At 44.6% G+C, this 21,201-nt stretch overlaps 1 protein-coding gene across 1 annotated transcript in view; it reads left to right on the top strand.

Annotated features, from left to right (window-relative positions):
- LOC115474249 (major vault protein-like) overlaps positions 1–21,201 on the top strand; it is a 91,898-nt gene that overhangs the window by 6,582 nt on the left and 64,115 nt on the right. The window contains exons 4-7 of the mRNA XM_030209635.1: positions 4,953–5,076; positions 13,030–13,161; positions 15,462–15,556; positions 15,646–15,882. Of these exons, the coding sequence (XP_030065495.1) occupies positions 4,953–5,076; positions 13,030–13,161; positions 15,462–15,556; positions 15,646–15,882 (588 nt within the window). The remainder of the gene's footprint in view (positions 1–4,952; positions 5,077–13,029; positions 13,162–15,461; positions 15,557–15,645; positions 15,883–21,201) is intronic.

Raw genomic sequence — 21,201 nt, 5'->3', positions numbered from 1 at the left:
GTGCTGCTACTGGGTGGGCCTGAGCCCAAAGTGGGTGGGCCCGGGCCCACCCAAGCCCACCCTTGGCTACGCCACTGTTCTAGTCCCTGTTTGCATCTTTTTCCCTGTCCCCGGGGTTTTCTTAAGTGACGGGACACAGACCACCTGTCCACCGATATTCTGTGGCACTTCACCTGGCAGTGCTGCTGAACATCAGCTCTGATCAAGGAGGTTAGATTGAGAACAGGAAACGGTATGAGGCTATCTAGCCCATTGTATGGGTTGAAGCCAGTATGCGGATCTTGCTGTCAATAGGCGTAGTCACTGGTTCACCCAAAACAATAGCAAATGCTATTGAAAGCAATAGTAAAATATTATAGTGGACTGCTTATGCGTGATTCATCTGTAAAAAGTCAAAAGTTGCTCCAGTTGGATAGGCAGTGCCTTAAAAGGTGGAGGACAAAAGATTTATTTTTAACTTATTTAACCAAAAAAACAAAAAGGCACACAACTGCTTACAAAACAGTAGATAAAAAACAACAAAGCAGTGGAATCAAATGCCTTTATTTGGAATAATACCTGACGTGGCCACGTTTCGCCCTCAGGCTGCGTCAGGGGTACAAACTATCAAAAGTGTGTATAAGTATATCATATACACTAGTAGTGAGATGAGAACAGTTATTCCAGTTATATCAGTTTAGTGGGAAGTAGCAGAAAAGTGGAACTAGATTTTTGGAATAACTGTTCTCATCTCACTACTAGTGTATATGATATACACACTTTTGATAGTTTGTACCCCTGACGCAGCCTGAGGGCGAAACGTGGCCACGTCGGGTATTATTCCAAATAAATGCATTTGATTCCACTGCTTTGTTGTTTTTTATCTTCTGTTTTTAACTTATTTGACAGCTTCTTAATTTATTTGAAAGATTTCTATATGTAGATATAAATATCATGAAATCAAAACTGAATATCACTAAAACACATTCAAAAATTATTGTAGCTGGTGGAATTGTGGATAAAGGTGAGCCGGTTGATGTATTTAGATTTTCAGAAAGCTTTTGATAAAGTTCTTCATGAGAGACTCCTAAGAAAATTAAAGAGTCATGGGATAGGAGGCAAGGTTCTGGTGTGGGTTAGGAATTGGTTATTGGACAGAAAACAGAGGGTAGGACTAAATTGTAATTTCCCTCAATGGAGGAGGGTGAACAATGAAGTGCCGCAGGGATCTATATTGGGACCGGTGCTATTTAACATATTTATAAATGACATGGAAATCGGAATGACGAGTGAAGTGATTAAATTTGCAGATGATACAAAAGTATTCAAGGTTGTTAAAACACGAGCAGACTGTGAAATATTGCAGGAAGACCTTAGGAAATTGAAAGATGGGGCATCCAAATAGCGGATGAAATTTAATGTGTACAAATGCAAAGTGATGCACATTGGAAAGAATAATCTGAATCATAGTTACCTGATGCTAGGGTTCACTTTGGGGGTCAGCACTCAAGAAAAAGATCTAGATGTCATTGTAGATAATACGCTGAAGTCTTCTGCTCAGTGTGCGGCAGTGGCCAAAAAAGCTATCAGGATGCTAAGAATTATTAGGAAAGGGATGGTGAATAAGACAAAATACTATGATGCCTTTGTATCGCTCCATGGTTTGACCGCAGCTTGAGTATTTTCAGTTTTGGTCGCCGTATCTCAAAAAAGAAATAGTGGAATTAGAAAAGATTCAAAGAAGAGCGACCAAAATGATAAAGGGGATAGAACTCCTCTTGTTTGAGGAAAGGCTAAAGAAGTTAGGGCTCTTCAGCTTGGAAAAGAGACAGATGAGGGGAGATATGATTGAGGTCTACAAAATCCTGAGTGGTGTAGAACAAGTAGAAGTAAATCGATTTTTTTTACTCGTTCCCAAATTACAAAGACTAGGGGACGCTCGAGGAAGTTACATGGAAATACTTAAAAAAAAAAATAGGTGGAAATATTTTTTCACTCAACGAATAGAAAAGCTCTGGAACTCTTTGCCGGAGGATGTAGTAACAGTGGTTAGTGTATCTGGGTTTAAAAAAGGTTTGGAGAAATTCCTGGAGGAAAAATCCATAGTCTGCTATTGAGACAGACATGGGGAAGCAGCTGCTTGCCCCAGGATTGGTAGCATGGAATGTTGCTACTAATTGGGCTTCTGCCAGGTACTTGTGACTTGGCTTGGCTGCTGTTTGGAAAACAGGATACTGGGCTAGATGGACCATTTGTCTGACCCAGTATGGCTACTCTTATATTCTTAAGTAAACAGCACTAATAAAGGCTGTTTTTTTGTGCTCATTTTTCTACACTGTTCTATACAATACAGTAATACATGGCCAAATTTCAGTGAGGATATCCTGTTTACTGATGGGCTCATCTTAACTGTTGTTTTAATCTACTTTGGGAAGCCTCCAAATTCGGAAGTGGGGAGAAGGTCATTTTCGAAAAAAGATGGACGTCCATCTTTCATTTTGAAAATACCATGGACGTCCTTGGATTTGGACATTTTTGATTTTCGGCGATTTTCGGAACCAAAGACGTCCAAGTCTAAAACGTCCAAATTCAAGCCATTTGTACATGGGAGGAGCCAGTATTTGTAGTACACTGGTCCCCCTGACATGCCAGGACAGCAGTCGGGCACCCAGGGGGGCACTGCAGTGGACTTCATAAAATGCTCCCAGGTACACAGCTCCCTTACCTTGTGTGCTGAGCCCCCCAAAACCTACTACCTCCAACTGTACACCACTATCATAGCCCTTACGGGTGAAGGGGGGCACCTGTGTGTGGGTACAGAGGGTTTCTGGTGGGGTTTGGAGGGCTCGCTGTTTCCTCCACAAATGTAACAGGTAAGGGGGGATGGGCCTGGGTCCAACTGTCTGACATGCACTGTACCTACTACGAAACTACTCCAGGGACCTGTGTGCGCTGTCATGGACCTGAGTATGACATCTGAGACTGGCAAGTAATATTTTTAATGATGTTTTTTAAGAGTGGGAGGGGGTTAATGACCACTGGGGGAGTAAGGGGAGGTTATCCCTGATTCCCTCCAGTGGTCATTTTGGGCACCTTTTTGTGCCTTATTCGTAATAAAAACAGGTCAGGGTAAAAATGTCCAACTCTTGGACATCTCTGCGTTTTTCCATTATGGCTCAAAGACATCCAAGTCTTAGGAACGCCCAAGTCCCGCCTTCACCACGCCTCTGATACACCCCCTTGAGATTTTGACGGACTTCTGATAAAGACGTCCAAAATCAGGTTTCGATTATACTGATTTGGACGTCTCTGAGAGATGGACGTCTAAGTGCCGATTTATGTCACTTTTTGGACGTCCATCTGTTTCGAAAATGAGCATCCTGGTGTTATAACGATTGGAAGTAAAATTAAACTCTCCTTTCATTGGAGCACATAGAATCACATCTTCACCTTATCTCTTTTGTACAAACGGATTATTGTGTTTTGAGCATGTTTCAGAGACGAGTGGTTTCATAAGTCAAAATAATAAAAATAGATATTTTCTTTCATGCAGATCTCTCATTTGTTTAAACATAATTAAATGGGCTGTAAGCCCCTAATGCAGTCCATTGGTTTTCTTACATTTTGTCCTTGTGATGACTTACACTGTGCCAAAACTGGAAATACAGTGTGACAGAATAATAGAATTCAGTAACATCCAAAACGTATGAAGGTAGCTGTGCCTCATTATTCAATTTCTGTCTTTGAAATAGTAATAAACAATATTAAGTGTCTTTTTATAAAATACCACTGCATTTCACAAAACAAAAGCAGCAAGTTCCCATAAACCATCTTTCTCTTTTGATCTAGGCACAGGAGAAAAATAAGACTTTAAATGCTCCCAGGTTTCAGTCTAATTCATGTTTGATGTGGGATATAAATGTCATAAATAAATAGGTAGAAACTCTGAATGTTGAGCACCTGATTATGTTTTAGTGGCCCTTTACCAGGAGAAAAAAATCTCTGCACAAATATAACACATGCTAGGATGTCCCTATAACCAGCACCTTCAAATGACACTCTTGATTACAATTTACAACAAATCAGTACTTCCTCTGTGCACATCTGTATGCTGCACAAGCCGGCATGTTTGAAAATATAAGCGAGATTAAATAAAAATACTACCAAAAATAAAGAATGACAACATGGATACTGCAGCTTATAGGTTTGTTTGCTTTTTTTTGAGTGTACACAGAATGACGGCTGCGCAGGGAAGGGGAAACAGACTAAACTAAGTGGCTTCAGCTTTTTGATGGCATGCCATCTCCTGTTCTCAGTCAAGACTCCTTGGCTCTGATCACCTCGGCTCTGTCCAGGTAGTGCCAGGGTGGTCTATGGGCACTGCTTAGGCGGAGCAAGTACTTAATCAGCCTAGTGGCAATATTCAGACCGCTAACTAGTTAAGTAAGCAGATAATATTAGGACAGCATAAAGGTTGCCCTAACTTTATCTGCCAAGCTAACTGCACCGTTCTGAATATTGACTGGTACATGGCCTGGTATTGAGTATCTGGGCTGAGTTTAGCCTTTGGTAGCCTGTGGCTTAAAATCCACCATCCACCGCAGGCTGAATATTACCTCCAAACTGTGAAAAGGCAAACTTCTGTGAAATGTGCTGTGGGACATTTTGCCTTGATTTGTAAATTGTACCTATTGGAGGCCCAGCTGAGGATTTTTTTTTTTAAATACAGTTTTTGTGAGATTGTTTTGTTATATATATTTATTTTTCAGTGCAGAAGTTGCAGGAAATGAGTGCCTGGCAAAAGATGTGCCGTTTCAAATCTGTACAAGCAGACTGGCTCCTGGGCGTTTGCACTCTTACACATTATCCTAACTTTAGCTGATTCACCCCGTTTTACGCAAAGAGCAGATGTGGGCCCTGTTCCCGGTTTCTTGTTTGATTGCAGCGAGACCTGATTTTTTTTCTTCACACAGGGCATCACGCCCTTGAAGATTGTCATTGCAAACACTGCACTACATCTGAAGGCGCTGCTTGATTTTGAGGATGATGCTGGGGACAAATTTGTAGCAGGAGATGAGTGGCTCTTTGAGGGTCCTGGTGAGTCACATTTAATGCCTTTCTTTCTGAGCTCCTTCCCTGCATGCACTGAGTCGGGAAACTTTAGTGGAATGGCAGTTTGTACATGTGGTACTAAAGAAAATATAAAGTTCTTAAAGAAATGAAGTGATAAAATATTATGTTGTTAGTAACAGTAAATAAAATTACAGAGCACAGAAAAGACAATAAGAAAAGTTCCATGATTCTGATAATGATCAGTACTGTCATCAGTCACATTCCTATGATTAGACCAGAAACACATAAAACATATAGGGCTCTGTTTATTATTATTTATTATTATTATTTGTTGCATTTGTATCCCACATTTTCCCACCTCTTTGCAGGCTCAATGTGGCTTACATAGTACTGTAATCGGTGTTAACCGATTCCAGTGTGAACAAATACAAGATTGCGAGTAATATCAAGGTGATATTATGGTAGAGTGAGATACATGTATGGTAAAAGACAATTGGGGAGAACTTAGTGAGGGAAAGGAAGAGTTAGGATATGTCTGTTACGATCTTTGGTTACGTTGTGTCGCAGTTGTCCAGGTTTTATGTTGAGTTGGTGGGGTATGCCCTTCTGAACAGTTCTGTTTTTAGTGCTTTCCGGAAATTCATGTGGTCGACTGTGGTTTTTACTGCTTTTGATAGTGCGTTCCACAATTGTGCGCTCAGGTAGGAAAAGCTGGATGCATAGGTTGATTTGTATTTGAGTCCTTTGCTGTTTGGGTAGTGGAGGTTTAGGTATGATCGTACTGATTTTATGGTGTTTCTGAGTGTTAGGTTGATGAGGTCTGTCATGTATCCCGGTGCCTCGCCATAGATGATTTTGTGAACTGTCATGCAGATTTTGAATGCGATGCGTTCCTTAATTGGAAGCCAGTGCAGTTTTTCTCGGAGTGGTTTGGCATTGTCATAACGCGTTTTTCCAAATATAAGCTGTGCTGCTGTGTTTTGGGTGGTTTGAAGTTTCTTTATTATTTGTTCTTTGCATCCCGCATAGATTCCGTTACAATAGTCTGCGTGGCTTAGTACCATTGACTGTACCAGGTTGCGAAATATTTCCCTCGGGAAGAATGGTTTTCACACGTTTTAATTTCCACATTGAGAGGAACATTTTCTTTATGGTGAGTTTAGCTTGGGACTCTAGTTGGAGGTTTCGGTAGATTGTTACTCCGAGAATTTTCAGGCTGTCTGAAATAGGGAGGGTGTATCCTGGGGTGTTAATGTTTGTGGGTTTGTATGTGTTGTGTTGTGTTGGGATGTGATGATGAGACAGTGTGTTTTTTCTGTGTTGAGTTTTAGTTGGAATGCATTTGCCCATGAGTTTATGATGTTTAAGCTGAGCTTGATTTTATTGGTGATTTCTGCTAAATCATGCTTGTAGGGAATGTATAGTGTTACGTCATCAGCGTAAGTGAATGGATTAAGGCCTTATGTGGATGAGGCTTTGGCTAGTGGGACCATCATGAGCTTGATAGTGGTGATCCTTGTGGTACTCCACAGTCTGGTTTCCAGGGTGACGATATGTTGGTGCTTGATTTCACTTGGTATGTTCTGGTGGTTAGAAAGCCCTTAATCCAGTTGAGAGTGTTACCACCAATTCCGAAATAGTCTAGGAGTCTTAGCAATATGTTATGGTTAACCATGTCGAACGCACTGGATATGTCAAATTGAAGGAGGAGAATGCTTTTGCCTATTGCTATCTCCTGCTTGAATTTGGATAGGAGAGTGAGTAGTACTGTTTCGGTGCTATGTTGGAGTCGGAATCCTGATTGTGATTCATGTAGTGTAGTGAATTTGTTTATGTAATCGTTGAGTTGTTTGGTCACCAATCCTTCCATAAGTTTGACTACTAATGGGATAGATGCTACTGGGCGGTAGTTGGTGATGTCATTTGTTTTTTTTCTTGGTGTCTTTTGGTATTGGGGTGAGCAGGATGTTGCCTTTTTCTTTAGGGAAAATACCCCGCTGAAGCATGAAATTTAGATGGGATTTATGAAGCGGTGGGGGGCAGATTGTATTAGGTAGCTGGGGCAGATGTCCAATTGACAGTGGCTTTTGGAGTATTTTTTAATCGCCTGAGTAACTATGTCGGCGCAGATGAGAATGAAGTTTGTCCATAATCGGTCCGCCGGGTAATCACCAGGGGTGGGGTCCAGCCCATTTATGAAGTTTTTATATCCGTGTTGTCCAGAGGTAGGGTTTGGCGTAGATTAATAATTTTTTCGTTGAAATATTTAGCAAGGTTGTCTACACATGGGATGTCGATGTTGGTTGTGGTGACCGGTGTTGTGTCTAGTAATTTGTTCACGAGATGGTATAGTTTCTTCGTGTTGTTGTAGTCCGGCCCAATTTTGGTTTTGTAATATGACCTTTGGGTCTGTCTTATTGCATATTTGTATGTCCTTTGTACCTATTTCCATGCATTGAGTGTGTGTTCGTCTTTTATTTTTTTTTTCCATGCGCGTTCTAGTCTCCTTGATTGTGTTTTTGATTTTTTCAATTCTTCGTTGAACCACGGTATCGAGTTGTGTCTGCGTGGGTTCTTGTTTGTAGGGGTGCTATTGTGTCTAGTATGTGTCTGCATCTTTTGTCCCAAACTGAGAGATAGTGGATGGAGTCCGTTTGTGTTGTCCAGTCGTTATTGTATATCTGTTGCCAGAAAGTATCCGGGTTTATTTGGCCTCTCGTGATGTGGGTTGTGTGTTGTCTTGTGTGGAGAGAGCCTTTTTTCCGCCATTTTAGGGATAGGTTTAATTTATAGTGGTCGGTCAATGGTATTTCTGTCCATCTGATTTGTGTTATGGTTAGGTTCTGGTCAGTGGATAGTTTGTATAAGATGAGGTCTAGTGTTTGGCCTTTCGTGTGTGTTGTTTGCATAAGTTAGATTGCACAAGTGAAGGAAATCCTTACAGTCTCTTGCGTTTGTAGAGTTTGGGTCTTCTAGGTGAAGGTTAATGTTTCCTATTAGTAGTATATTGGAGTTGGATACACATGTGTTCCATGGAGTCTGCTTGGCTTTCATTCCAGTTGCATGGAGGTCTGTAAAACAAGACACAATTTAGGTGGTCGAGCAGGGTATTGTGGTGGATTCTGATTGAGATTATTTCAAGGTGGGTTGTTATGGATTCAGCAATGCTTAGCGTTTTTAATGCGTGTAAACCATGTACACGCGTTAACCATGTATGTGCCTACAATATCCCTATAGGCGCCTTCACAGCGCGAGTGCTAATTGTAGGCGTTTTAAAAACGCTAACATGTCTTAGTAAACAGGACTCGTATTTTGCTGTTGCATTTCCTGTTTACCGAGGATAATTCAGAGTTTTTCGTAGTCCATGCGTGGGAAGTTTTTTTTTTAATCGGCTTTGAGAAATGTCAAATTCTAATATTTTTAGAATTTTCTGTTTTTATTTTTCCAGTGTGGTATTGCGTACAGTGTCTAGCTTAATGGAGTCTTCCAGGAATTTTTGTCTGCATGTTTTGATTTTTACTTTGCAGTCACTTTTAAGCTATATTTTGAGGTTTGTTCTGTGTATCTTTTACCATAGAGATGGTACAGCATGGAAAGTGGCAGTGCAAGCTTGCCTTTCTATATGGCATCCTTCCAAAGACCAGTTGCACAGCATGCAGGGCTGGCCCATTCATTGGGCAAGACTAGGCAGCTGCTTAGAACTGCAAATTTGGGGGTGGCAGGAGTGTGTGTGTGTAGATGCCAACTATAAAACTTGCTATACTGCTTTTTTCTGAAGAACAGGCCAAAGTGGTGTACATGCTAAAAGGAAAAGAAAGCCAAATACTAGATAGGGTTAGGGTGGTGGACTTTGGTCCTGAGGAACTGAGTTCGATTCCCACTTCAGGCACAGGCACCTCCTTGTGACTCTGGACAAGTCACTTAACCCTCCATTGCCCCATGTAAGCCGCATTGAGCCTGCCATGAGTGGGAAAGCGCGGGGTACAAATGTAACAAAAAATAAAATAAAAAAACAGGACAGAAACAATTATACAAAGAAACTGAAAGTACTCCAGAACTGTCTGCCCTCCTTCAGGTAACATATCACAGATGCTGCAGTGTCCACCACTACAGCTAATAGAATGACTTATAATTACTAAAGAAGGAGAGTCAGACACAGAAGGCTTTAGTAATATGAGAATAAGCATTTTATTAAACTTACCAATTAAGGGTACACAGATATACGATATTTCAGTTTAGTTGGTACAGCAAAGCAGTATAAATCAAAAATAATTCATAAGCGATTCTCATGTGAGAGGATAAAACCAGGCCGCAAAGAGCATTTCCACGGTTATTACTTCTCTAACTACTAATGATTCCGACTGTCAGTTTTATACCCTTTTAGTCACATGCTATTTCGTCAAAGATACAGATGTCTCATATGTCTTGTGCAGTATCAGCACTTATTTACCGAAAGTTACTTAATCATATATTTTACAATTATAATTACCATTAAGGCCATTCTCACTTGTGACATAAAATTTTCCAGTAACCTTGTTCTGCTTTATTCCTTATCACTTGCTCAGCTACCCCAAAATTCCCCTACCAGTTTCTGTTGCAAGCTTTTAGGAGAACAGCTGTCACGCTATTAACTAGCTTCTTAATGACTGTACGTTTGACCTTTAGTGAGGCCTAGCTCAACACACAACTTATGCAGGCTGCAGTTTAGCCTGATCTATGGTACATGTCCAGCATGTCCCATATTTTAACAAAACATATATTATAGAATATAATAATAAAATTAACAACAAGATCTAAAACCCCAAAACATCATCAAAATCATCAAACAAGTCAGAAAACAGATTTGCTCTGAAGATGTGCTATCCCATGCCCTCACCAAGTTTCTTTTTTGAACAAAAGTGTTTTTAGGGCAGTGATTCATTTTTTAAATAGACAAGCACAGGGTGAAAGAAAATAAAAAATTTCCAAGAACTCTAGAAGTCTAATATCTTCCAAATAAAAAAAGTTTTATACGCCAATAAAAAAAAAAAAAACATGAACAGTCCAGACCCAACACGGGCTGCGTTTCGGCAATGAGCCTTGTTTAGGGTTGTAACCTTCCTTGAATGCAAAACCAATAAGGAAGAAGAATCTTAATGCCAGCGATAAAAGTGAATGTTAACAGCAACATAGAGTGTGAGTCAGACAGACTACTAAATGACAGTTCTACCTAGAGTTCCACAGGAAGACTGTTCCGCAATGCTGGCATAATGCTGTGATAGGTGGACTCGTGCTGGACCTTGAAGCACCAGCCTGTAATCATTTAATTAATAGGCTCTGACAGCCATACAAACTCAAAGAAACAGGAGGTACTTCTACCAGTAAGGAGGATGGAAAAATTTCAAATAGCCCGTTTACCCTAATTATTCTGGGAGGGGTAGTGTTGGGGTGATCATGATTGCTGGGGTGGGAGTGACCAGAAGATTAAAGGTTAATTGGAGGCAGGGCCGTGCCTAGGGTCTCTGGTGCCCCCCTGCAGACTATCAGTTGGCGCCCCCTCTCCGCCTAGCAGAGCAGGAACAGAAGGGAGCAGGCAAGTAAGCCAGACCTCAGGAAAAAATAGCACTGTAGGTATCCCTCATTGATAAGTCTCTGACTCTAAAGTTTAGCAATGTCATTAAAGCAAAATGTATTTTCATAACACTTCAAAGATTTCCAACTCAAAATAGGAATGCTAATTCAAAATGTGGGCAAAGTCCTCTTAGTTTCCAAAGATTTCCAACTCAAAATAGGAATGCTAATTCAAAATGTGGGCAAAATCCTCTTAGTTTCCAAAGATTCTTTTTCTAATCTCCTTTGCACCAAAGGATATAATTCAGATCAAACATTTATCTCTGATCAACTATCTCAGATCAAATATTTATTTCAGATCAAATATTAAGGTTTCCTTGCTTACAGTCACTTAAATCTACCTAGCCTTTATATAGCTTATAGGATTTAAACACTCTTAAACTGAAATTCACCCTTTTCTATTCTTCATAAACTTCAAGTAATCCTGAAATATTCAGATCCTTTTCTCACTAGCGAAACCTCAAACTCCACCAACCTCTTTTCACTCATATTTTCTCATTTACCACATAATCAGGCACTCTTATAATTTCAGTCAACACAAACAGGAACTCACAGCTGCATGTCTCTCTTGACCAAACCGACGATCAGTTGCTGTCTCACTCTGTTCCATTCCCGGCAGATTTCTAACAGAAGCTGATCATCCAATCAGAGAGCTCTATTTGAATGCAGATTAACATACAGACACTCATGGGAATTCTTAGTGAAAAACACTAGATAAACCCTTCGTTTTTGGATCAAACTTCACACTTTTGATCAGAGCCATGACCTAACATTAAGGCTGTAAACATTCCCATCATTTTTGATCCATAAATATGCAAATGTGAACCTCCCAAAAACAGAGTAATTTGCATATGATTTAAACAAATCTGAGCATATGACAACCAAGTACAGACTCCCAGCACCTGAATTCTGCAATTAGATTTAATGCAAATACTTAAAAAACGTATTTTTAGCACTTTTAAAATTTACATAAGTACATAAGTACATAAGTAGTGCCATACTGGGAAAGACCAAAGGTCCATCTAGCCCAGCATCCTGTCACCGACAGTGGCCAATCCAGGTCAAGGGCACCTGGCACGCTCCCCAAACGTAAAAACATTCCAGTCAAGTTATACCTAAAAATGAGGAATTTTTCCAGTCCATTTAATAGCGGTCTATGGACTTGTCCTTTAGGAATCTATCTAACCCCTTTTTAAACTCCGTCAAGCTAACCGCCCGTACCACGTTCTCCGGCAATGAATTCCAGAGTCTAATTACACGTTGGGTGAAGAAAAATTTTCTCCGATTCGTTTTAAATTTACCACACTGTAGCTTCAACTCATGCCCTCTAGTCCTAGTATTTTTGGATAGCGTGAACAGTCGCTTCACATCCACCCGATCCATTCCACTCATTATTTTATACACTTCTATCATATCTCCCCTCAGCCGTCTCTTCTCCAAGCTGAAAAGCCCTAGCCTTCTCAGCCTCTCTTCATAGGAAAGTCGTCCCATCCCCACTATCATTTTCGTCGCCCTTCGCTGTACCTTTTCCAATTCTACTATATCTTTTTTGAGATACGGAGACCAGTACTGAACACAATACTCCAGGTGCGGTCGCACCATGGAGCGATACAACGGCATTATAACATCCGCACACCTGGACTCCATACCCTTCTTAATAACACCCAACATTCTATTCGCTTTCCTAGCCGCAGCAGCACACTGAGCAGAAGGTTTCAGCGTATCATCGACGACGACACCCAGATCCCTTTCTTGATCCGTAACTCCTAACGCGGAACCTTGCAAGACCTAGCTATAATTCGGGTTCCTCTTACCCACATGCATCACTTTGCACTTGTCAACATTGAACTTCATCTGCCACTTGCACGCCCATTCTCCCAGTCTCTTTAATATGAATGCTGTTCAAGCTCTGAAGTTCACCCTGAGTGAGGAGTTATCCCCAAACCAAAGACATATATAGCAATCTGGTTGCATTCTCTCAAATAACTTGAAGAGCCTGCCTGCCTCAGTGAATACTGCTGCGTTGCGTTGCGTTGCTTTCACTTCCAGTTTGCCATGAAAAGGAGGGCAGGGGAGGTAGGAGAATCACAACTTCAGGTAAAAGATTTTGCAAGCGAGTGGAAGGCAGGGATGGCAGGGCAGCGGCGCCCCTCAAAGGCAGGCGCCCCCCTGCCTTGCTTACCCCACTTACCGCATTGGCACGGCCCTGATTGGAGGCAATGCAAACCAGAAGACTTGTCTAGGATGTCCAATACCCTTGTTTGGCCCTGATAACATGGGAGTTGAGTTTTGGGGCTGTTTATAGAAGGATTATTTAGTGATTTCTCTCTCTGCTGGGTTATTGAGGATTTTTCTGACTCTCTCCAGGTACGTACATTCCCCGGAAGGAGGTGGAAGTGGTAGAGACCATTCAGGCTACAGTAATCCACCACAACCAAGCCATCCGGCTGCGAGCCCGGAAAGAGTGCAAGGACCGGGAGGGACATGACCGGGTGACAGGTGAGCCGAGGCCTGGGGTGGGGACCAAAGTAAGGGAACAATGGATGAGTGAGCTGTGAAAAAGGAATGTCAGCATCTCATACCCTAGTCAGAATTGGGGCTTAATCATGACTTCTCTTTTACCTGTGAAATTCAGCTCAGAACTCAGGGGGCGATGCTCAAAGCAAACTGGGTTTGCAACATTTCATTTAGACTGGTTTTAGCCAGTCTAAATGAAATGTTATTGTGTGGCCAATATACAGAGGCTTTTGGCCACTGCTTTACCATGCAAGGAAGCAGTGACCGAAAGTCCCATGCTAATGAGCTCACTCCTATTAAAACAAGCTCATTAGCAACTCTGTGCAGTGCATGGAAAATGATTGCCCTAGTGGCTAAAAACTACCAACAGCTCTGGAGATGTCATTGGGGTATTTTGCTAACTTTTCCTGTCGGTGCCTGAGCAATGATTTGGCTTGGGCACTGACAGGAAAGTTGGCAGTACAATGCAGTCTCTTACCCCCAAGCCCCTCCTGAACCCAAGCTCCCCCAACCTTAACAAAATCCCCAATGGTCTGGTGGACCCCCTGACCTCCCCCCCCCCCCCCCCAAAAAAAAAAAAAAACAAGAAAAAGCTTGAAGGCATCCCTGGTAGTCTGGTGAACCTCTACCCCCCCCCCTCCAAAAATATATATATACAGTGGACCTCTAACCCACCCCTCTCCAAAAACAAATATACCCTAGTGGTTCAGTTGGCCCATTGACTCGCTCCCCTAATTGAGCACTGGCTTTGGTGGTCTAGTGTAATCCCACCTCGACCCCCTCCACATACCTTGAGTTGGAGGCAGGAGGAAGGCCTACATCCTTGTCAAAATGGTGGCACCCAGCCCCTGCCCAGTGCATCATGAGATGCACTGGGAAGGGCTAAGTACCATTGCCAAAGTTCTGTGCATCAGGCCCTCACTCTGGAGAGAACATGATTAGGGTTTGCTCCTCATGCTATTTAAGCCTAGGAGATAAGGAGGGCTCATTAGTTCATTGAGTCTGATGTAATAGTGTTCCAGTGTTTTTGTGCATTTTTACTGATTATACTTCCCATATGGAATTTAGTGTGCTGTAAAAATACATACTAAAGTGCTTTGGATTTGATGCACTTCTCATGAAAATGCAAGGAAAAGACCTGCTTGTGAAACTGTTTCTTATGCGAAATAGTGTGCTAAACTTAAAATACATTTTTATTTCACCTCTTAGCACTGATTTTTATCACCAGCCCTAGATGTGAAGTAAAGTTTTTACTTTCCATTTATTTTGGTGAAAAAATGAAAAGATCCTGAAACTTGGGCTCTCCCAAGTTCAGGACCCCTAAGTCTGGGAACCTCCAAGCCAGTGAAAGGACCAGAGAATGACTGACTGACTCTATCCTGAGCCCCACTTATCTGCTACCCACCCATCCATGCTCCCTGCTGCCCCCCCCTTTTCCCCTGATGGTCCCTTTATATAATGCTTTATTAGATTGCTAGACTGCTCTAGCTGCCCTGGGCAGAGCAGAGTGATGTACATAACTAAAACAGAAAGAAAAAGGTGAGGAACTCCAGTTATTGACAGAAAAGATATATAATTGCACAGAAGAGAAAACAAAGGAGAAAATACATTCACACTAAGAAAAGCATGACATTCATGCAAAGGAATGCACACAACCAAGAACAAGGATTACAAAGGAAAGTATAAAACGTGTATTTGCTGTTAAAGGTGAAAGTCACCACTATCTCCTCTTCTGGTCCTGTGTGGTGGCCATTTTAAAAACGGTGCTAGCTCAGTTAAGTTGGAGACTCCAATGATGTTTTTAAAATGATTGTCATATGAAAAGGACGGGAGAATGCTTTTACCTTTATTAGTAAGTATGAATATAGCATTGGGGGGAGGTGGTGGTAGTTGAGTGGGTAGTTAGGTGAGGGGGTATGAGTCCCTCTGGGTTGGGGCTCTTGGGCTGGACTAAAGAGCCTTCATTTTTTTTTCAATTTTAAAATGTTAGTAATGTTTTAAACTTTTTACTACAATTTTTAAAGCACTTCCCAATGTAGAACTGTATGCTAAGCTTAACACATGTGTTTACTTGGGTCTAACTTGCATTTTTCCATGCCTGATGCATTTGAACTCACATTGTATTATATTGGGGCTTTAAGTGATAACTTCTGTCTTTCAGGTGAAAGATTTTTGTCATAAAATGTCCCAAGTTCTACAGTGCTCTCCCTGTATACGTCTCTTTGTTCCTCCCTGTCATTCGTTTTTTTTTTTCCTCTTACCCCTTCCTTGGATATTTGCAGGGGAGGAGTGGCTCGTGAAGAAGGTGGGTGCATATCTCCCTGGGGTCTTTGAAGAAGTTGTGAACATAGTTGATGCCTGCGTCCTTACCGAAAAAGTATGTATGTCTTTATATATTTTTTTCCTGTATAAGTGGTTTTGACTCTGAGATTGCTGGTTCTTACACCTTTCTCCCCTCTCGTGCAGAAAGCATTGCACCTTCAGGCCACAAAGACATTTCGGGAGGACAAGGGGCCACTACGTAGGATCGGGGAGGAATGGCTGGTCACCATGCAGGACACAGAGGCCCACATCCCCAATGTCTATGAGGAAGTAGTGGGCATTGTAGACATCACCACACTTAACAGTCGTCAGTACTGTGTCGTGCTGGACCCCTTGGGACCAGACGGCAAACCCCAGCTGAGCCAAAAGAAAGTGGTCAAGGTAAATGTGTCCTAATATTAATCACAGTGGAGCAACCAACCCTCACTCTGTAACGTAGAATCATAGAAAAATGCCCATCCATGCCATCTACTCTCCCTTTCACTCTCTTAGTGATCCTATGTACTTGTCCCAGTGACTTGATCCTTGAAGGCCGCCCTGGTGATGTAGTGGCCTCTGAGAGGGCAGGAAAGAATCCCACTCTTTCCTGCCCTCTGCCGCCTCCTCCATCTCCTTTTGCTCTTCTGTGCTGTGAGCGCTTCCGCTGTATATTTAAAAATGGCTGCTGAGGCTTCCGGCGACAGACTCGCAAGACTGCTGCCAAAGTCTTGGCAGCCATTTTGAAAACCCGGCGGCGCCGCTACAACCCAGATGAGCAAAGCGGAGACGGAGGAGTGGCAGAGAGCAGGAAAGAGTGGGATTTTTTCCTGCCCCTGCAGCCACAGAGGCCACTACACCACCGGGGCGGCCTTAAGGATTAAGGTGGGTCTTCTTGGGAGGGTTGCAGTACGCGGGAGGGGGGTGGTGGCGGCAGGTTTTGGCACAGTATAAGTCATCACAAGGACAAAATATAAGAAAAGTAATGGACTGCATTAGGAACTTATATGGCCCATTTAGTTATGTTTAAGCAAATGAGAGATCTGCATGAAAGAAAATATTTATTTTTATTATTTTGACTTAAACCAGTTGTCCCTGAAACAGGCTCAAACCAGAATAATCCATTTGTACAAAGGAGATGAGGGGAAGATGTGATTCCATGTGCTCCAATGAAAGGAGAGTTTAATTTTACTTCCAATCTTTATAACACCAGGCTTCCCAAAGCAGATTACAACAGTTGAGATGAACCCATCAGTAAACAGGATATCCTCACTGAAATCTGGCTATGTATTGTATAGAACAGTGTAGAAAAATGAACACAAAATACAGCCTTTATTAGTGCTGTTTCCACCAGCTACAATAATTTTTAAGCAGTTTTAGTGATATTCAATTTTATTTCATGTTATAAATATTATATGGGAATCTTTCAAATAAATTAAAAATCTGTCAAGTAAAAAACAAACTTGTTCTCCACCTTTTAAGGTACTGTGCTGGAAAAGGGGGCGGGTGCGAAAAGAGGGAGGGAGAAGAGTGAAAGGAGATACTGGACCGGGGGGGGGGGGGGGGGGGGGGGGGGGTGCCAACTGATAGTTTGCAGGGTGGCGCCAGAGATCCTAGCACCGGCCCTGCATATCTCCCTTCTCCCTCCTTTCTTTCAAAGCATACATATTGAGGTATTTAAGTATATCCCTATACAAACACTACCGACCATTTTAGTAGCCACCCTCCGGACTGACTCCATCCTGTTTATATCTTTTTGAAGGTGTGGTCTCCAGAATTGTACACAATATCCTAAATGTATTTTGAATGTCTTCAGTTAAATCTGTCCATTCCATATCATCAAGCTGATCAATCCATAGACTGGTGGGTTGTGTCCATCTACCAGCAGGTGGAGATAGAGAGCAAACTTTTGCCTCCCTATATGTGGTCATGTGCTGCCGGAAACTCCCCAGTATGTTCTCTATCTCAGCAGGTGGTGGTCACACACAGCAGCAGCTCTGGCTACGCCTCCAAGCCTAATTCTTAGGTTTTGTTGAGTGCCTGGGGTTGAGGGCTCTTTTGAGCAAGTGCAAACCTGGTGGTGCCAGGTCCCTCCTTTTCTCCCCCCTCCCGCTGGCTCCGTTAAAAAAAAAAAAATTTTGAACGTCCTTAAAGGCGTTTATTTTGACGTTTATTTAAACGTTTATTGCAGCTACTCACTGGGACACCAGGTCGTTACAGCTCGGAGCGGCAAGCAGGTAATTTTTACCTTTTTATAGCGGGCAGGGGGTTCCCCGATTCTTCTCCTCGTGGCATATGGCGTCGGAGGGCGAGGGCGCAAAGAGTCGCTACCCGGATCGCTTGAGCGCTTCTAGAGGGGATGCGGGGGTCTTAAAGCCTGATTCGCCCTTGTTGGGTGACAGTTTCGTGACCGATGAATGTCCCGGTCCTTCCTCCGGCGTGGTGGTTTTTCCCGCCATAAACGCCCATCCCCCGCTCCTCGCCTCCGCCATCTTGGCCGGCCACGCGGCTCGGACGGCTTCTTCTTGGGCCGCCCTTGAGGTTGGAGACATTAATGCCATGAACGCCCTTAATTTGGGCGACGGCACAAAAGCGGCTAAAGTTAAGCGCCGTTCTTCCCGCGCGGCTCCTTCGCGGAGTGTCGCGCCGGACGCCATTTTGGATGCGCAGCATGTCTCTCCCCCGCTCTTGCGAGCGCTGGTTGAGGGTGCGTCTAGGGCTGTTGCCCAGGCTGCGGAAGTACACAGTCTGGGGGGTTTCTCCCCCGAGTTTGTTTTGCTGCTGCATCAGGCCTTCCTTATGCAAAACGCTGCCCCTGCTCCCTCGTCTGGTAAAGAGGTTGAGGTTCCCAGAGGTAAACGCCCTCGGGTTGATTCCCAGGCCTTGGAGGACTTTGTCTCCTCTGATGTAGATGAGGGCAGCGTATCTGAGGTCTCCCAACGGTCCTTTGCGGATTCCTTGGAGGAGACGGATCCCCGCTCGGATGGAGCGGATGACCCCTCTGCAGCGCGGCTTTTTAGCTCAGAGGATTTGTCCAACCTGTTGGTACAGGCCATGGACACTTTGAAGATTTCCTCTCCGGAGGACGTCTCTCCCTCAGCCCCTGTTGGCTCTGCCATTATGCTGGGGACGAAGCGCCCGCCTAGAAACTTCCACGTGCATGATGCCATGCACACCTTAATTGCGGCTCAATGGGATGTCCCGGAAGCGAGCCTTGAAGTGGCTAGGGCTATGTCCCGCCTCTATCCTTTGACTGAAAGTGAACGTGAGGCCTATCTGTGGCCTACCGTGGATTCTTTAATCACTGCGGTGACTAAGAAAACGGTGTTGCCGGTGGAAGGTGGCACGGCCCTAAAGGACGCCCAAGACAGAAGATTGGAGGCGGCCTTAAGGTCGTCCTTTGAGGCAGCTGCTTTAAGTTTGCAGGCCTCAATTTGCGGCTCCTATGTGGCCAGGGCGTGCCTGACTATGGTGCAGCGGGCTTTCCCCTCGGATCTTTCCTTGAGGGCTGATTGGCCGGCCCTGGAATCGGGCTTAGCCTATTTGGCAGACTTGCTGTATGATGTCTTGAGGGCCTCAGCGAAAGGCATGGCTCAGACAATCTCTGCGCGGCAGTGGCTTTGGCTGAAACATTGGTCTGCTGACCACGCCTCTAAATCCCGCCTGGCTAGATTGCCTTTTAAAGGCAAGCTGCTCTTTGGGGTCGAGCTGGACAAAATCGTGACCGATCTCGGCACGTCTAAGGGCAAGAAGTTACCAGAGGTCAGGGCTCGGGCTAGTACTCGCCCTGGTACCTCCAGAGGACGGTTTCAGGAAGCCCGTCGGTACCGCCCGGGCAGGTCGGGCTCCTCTGCCCCCTCTTCCTTCAAGAGGAACTTCTGCCCCAAGCAGTATTCCTTTCGCAGAGACCGCCGTCCCGGAGGTGCTCCCTCCGGTCCTCCCCCAGGGTCTTGTACCCAATGACGGGGCCTTGGTCCACGCCCCAGTGCAGATTGGAGGACGGCTGTCCTCGTTTATGGGCGAGTGGACCACAATAACTTCAGACGCTTGGGCGCTGGAAGTCATCAGAGACGGCTACAAGCTAGAGTTCTGCCGACCCTTAAAAGACGGGTTTGTACTCTCTCCCTGCAAGTCTCCGGTCAAAGCTGTGGTAGTGCAGCAGACCTTGAACAATCTGATCCGCCTGGGGACGGTCGTTCCGGTGCCAGAAAATCAGCTTGGCAAGGGATGTTACTCCTTTTTCTTTGTGATACCAAAGAAAGGAGGTTCTGTACGGCCTATCCTCGACCTCAAAGGGGTCAATTGGGCCTTGAAAGTTCGGCACTTTCGCATGGAGACCCTCCGCTCTGTTATAGTGGCAGTGAAGGCAGGAGAGTTCCTGGCATCCTTGGACATCAAGGAAGCGTACTTGCATATTCCCATCTGGCCTCCTCATCAACGCTTTCTGCGTTTTGCAGTAATGGGCCGACACTTCCAGTTCAGAGCCCTCCCGTTCGGGTTGGCTACTGCTCCGCGGACCTTCTCCAAAGTAATGGTGGTCTTCGCGGCCTTCCTGAGGAAGGAAGGAGTTCAAGTCCATCCTTATCTGGACGACTGGTTGATCCAAGCCCCCTCTTATGCAGAGTGCGGCAAAGCTGTGAACCGGGTGGTTGCTCTTTTGAGCTCCCTGGGGTGGATCATCAACTGGGAGTAAAGCCAGCTGCGCCCGACTCAGTCCCTGGAGTATCTGGGAGTTCGATTCGACACCCAAGTGGGCAGAGTGTTCCTGCCAGACAATCGGATTGTCAAGTTTCAGGCTCAGGTGGACTAGTTCCTAGTAGCCTCTCCTATTCGGGCTTGGGACTACGTGCAGCTGTTGGGCTCTATGACGGCCACGATGGAAGTAGTGCCCTGGGCCAGGGCTCATATGAGACCACTACAACAATCTCTGCTGCTGCGCTGGACTCCGATGTCGGAGGATTATGCTGTGCGCCTTCCCTTGGACCCAGCAGTGCGCAAGGCGCTGAGCTGGTGGACGCAGACAGACAAGTTGTCTGCAGGAATGCCTCTGGTGACCCCGGAGTGGATTGTCGTCACGACAGACGCCTCTTTGATGGGCTGGGGAGCTCACTGCTTGGGAAGGACAGCGCAGGGGCTCTGGTCTCCTGCAGAGGCAAGTGGTCTATCAACCTCCTGGAACTCAGAGCCATTCGGTTGGTGTTGTTGGAGTTCATCCCGGTACTGGTGTTGAAGCCTGTACGGGTCCTGTCAGACAATGCCACGGCTGTGGCCTATGTCAACCGCCAGGGAGGTACCAAGAGCGCCCCTCTAGCCAAGGAGGCCATGAATCTATGCTGGTGGGCGGAAGCGAACCTGGAACAGCTGTCAGCGGCCCACATTGCCGGAGTCATGAATGTCAAGGCGGACTTTCTCAGTCGCCATACCTTGGAGCCCGGAGAGTGGCAGCTATCTGCTCAGGCGTTCTTGGGCATCACGAAGCGCTGGGGCCAGCCGAGCCTAGATCTTATGGCGTCATCGGCCAATTGCCAAGTGCCGCGCTTTTTCAGCAGAGGACGGGACCCTCGATCCCTGGGAGTAGATGCTCTTCTCCAACGGTGGCCGACACAAGAGCTTCTCTATGTGTTCCCGCCCTGGCCCATGTTGGGCAGGGTGCTAGACCGGGTGGCAAAGCATCCCGGCAGGGTAATCCTGGTGGGTCCGGATTGGCCCAGACGTCCCTGGTAT

The sequence above is a fragment of the Microcaecilia unicolor genome, chromosome 7 (assembly GCF_901765095.1).
Source record: "Microcaecilia unicolor chromosome 7, aMicUni1.1, whole genome shotgun sequence".
In the NCBI taxonomy this organism is placed as follows: domain Eukaryota; kingdom Metazoa; phylum Chordata; class Amphibia; order Gymnophiona; family Siphonopidae; genus Microcaecilia; species Microcaecilia unicolor.
This window is presented reverse-complemented; position numbering and strand designations above follow the sequence as displayed.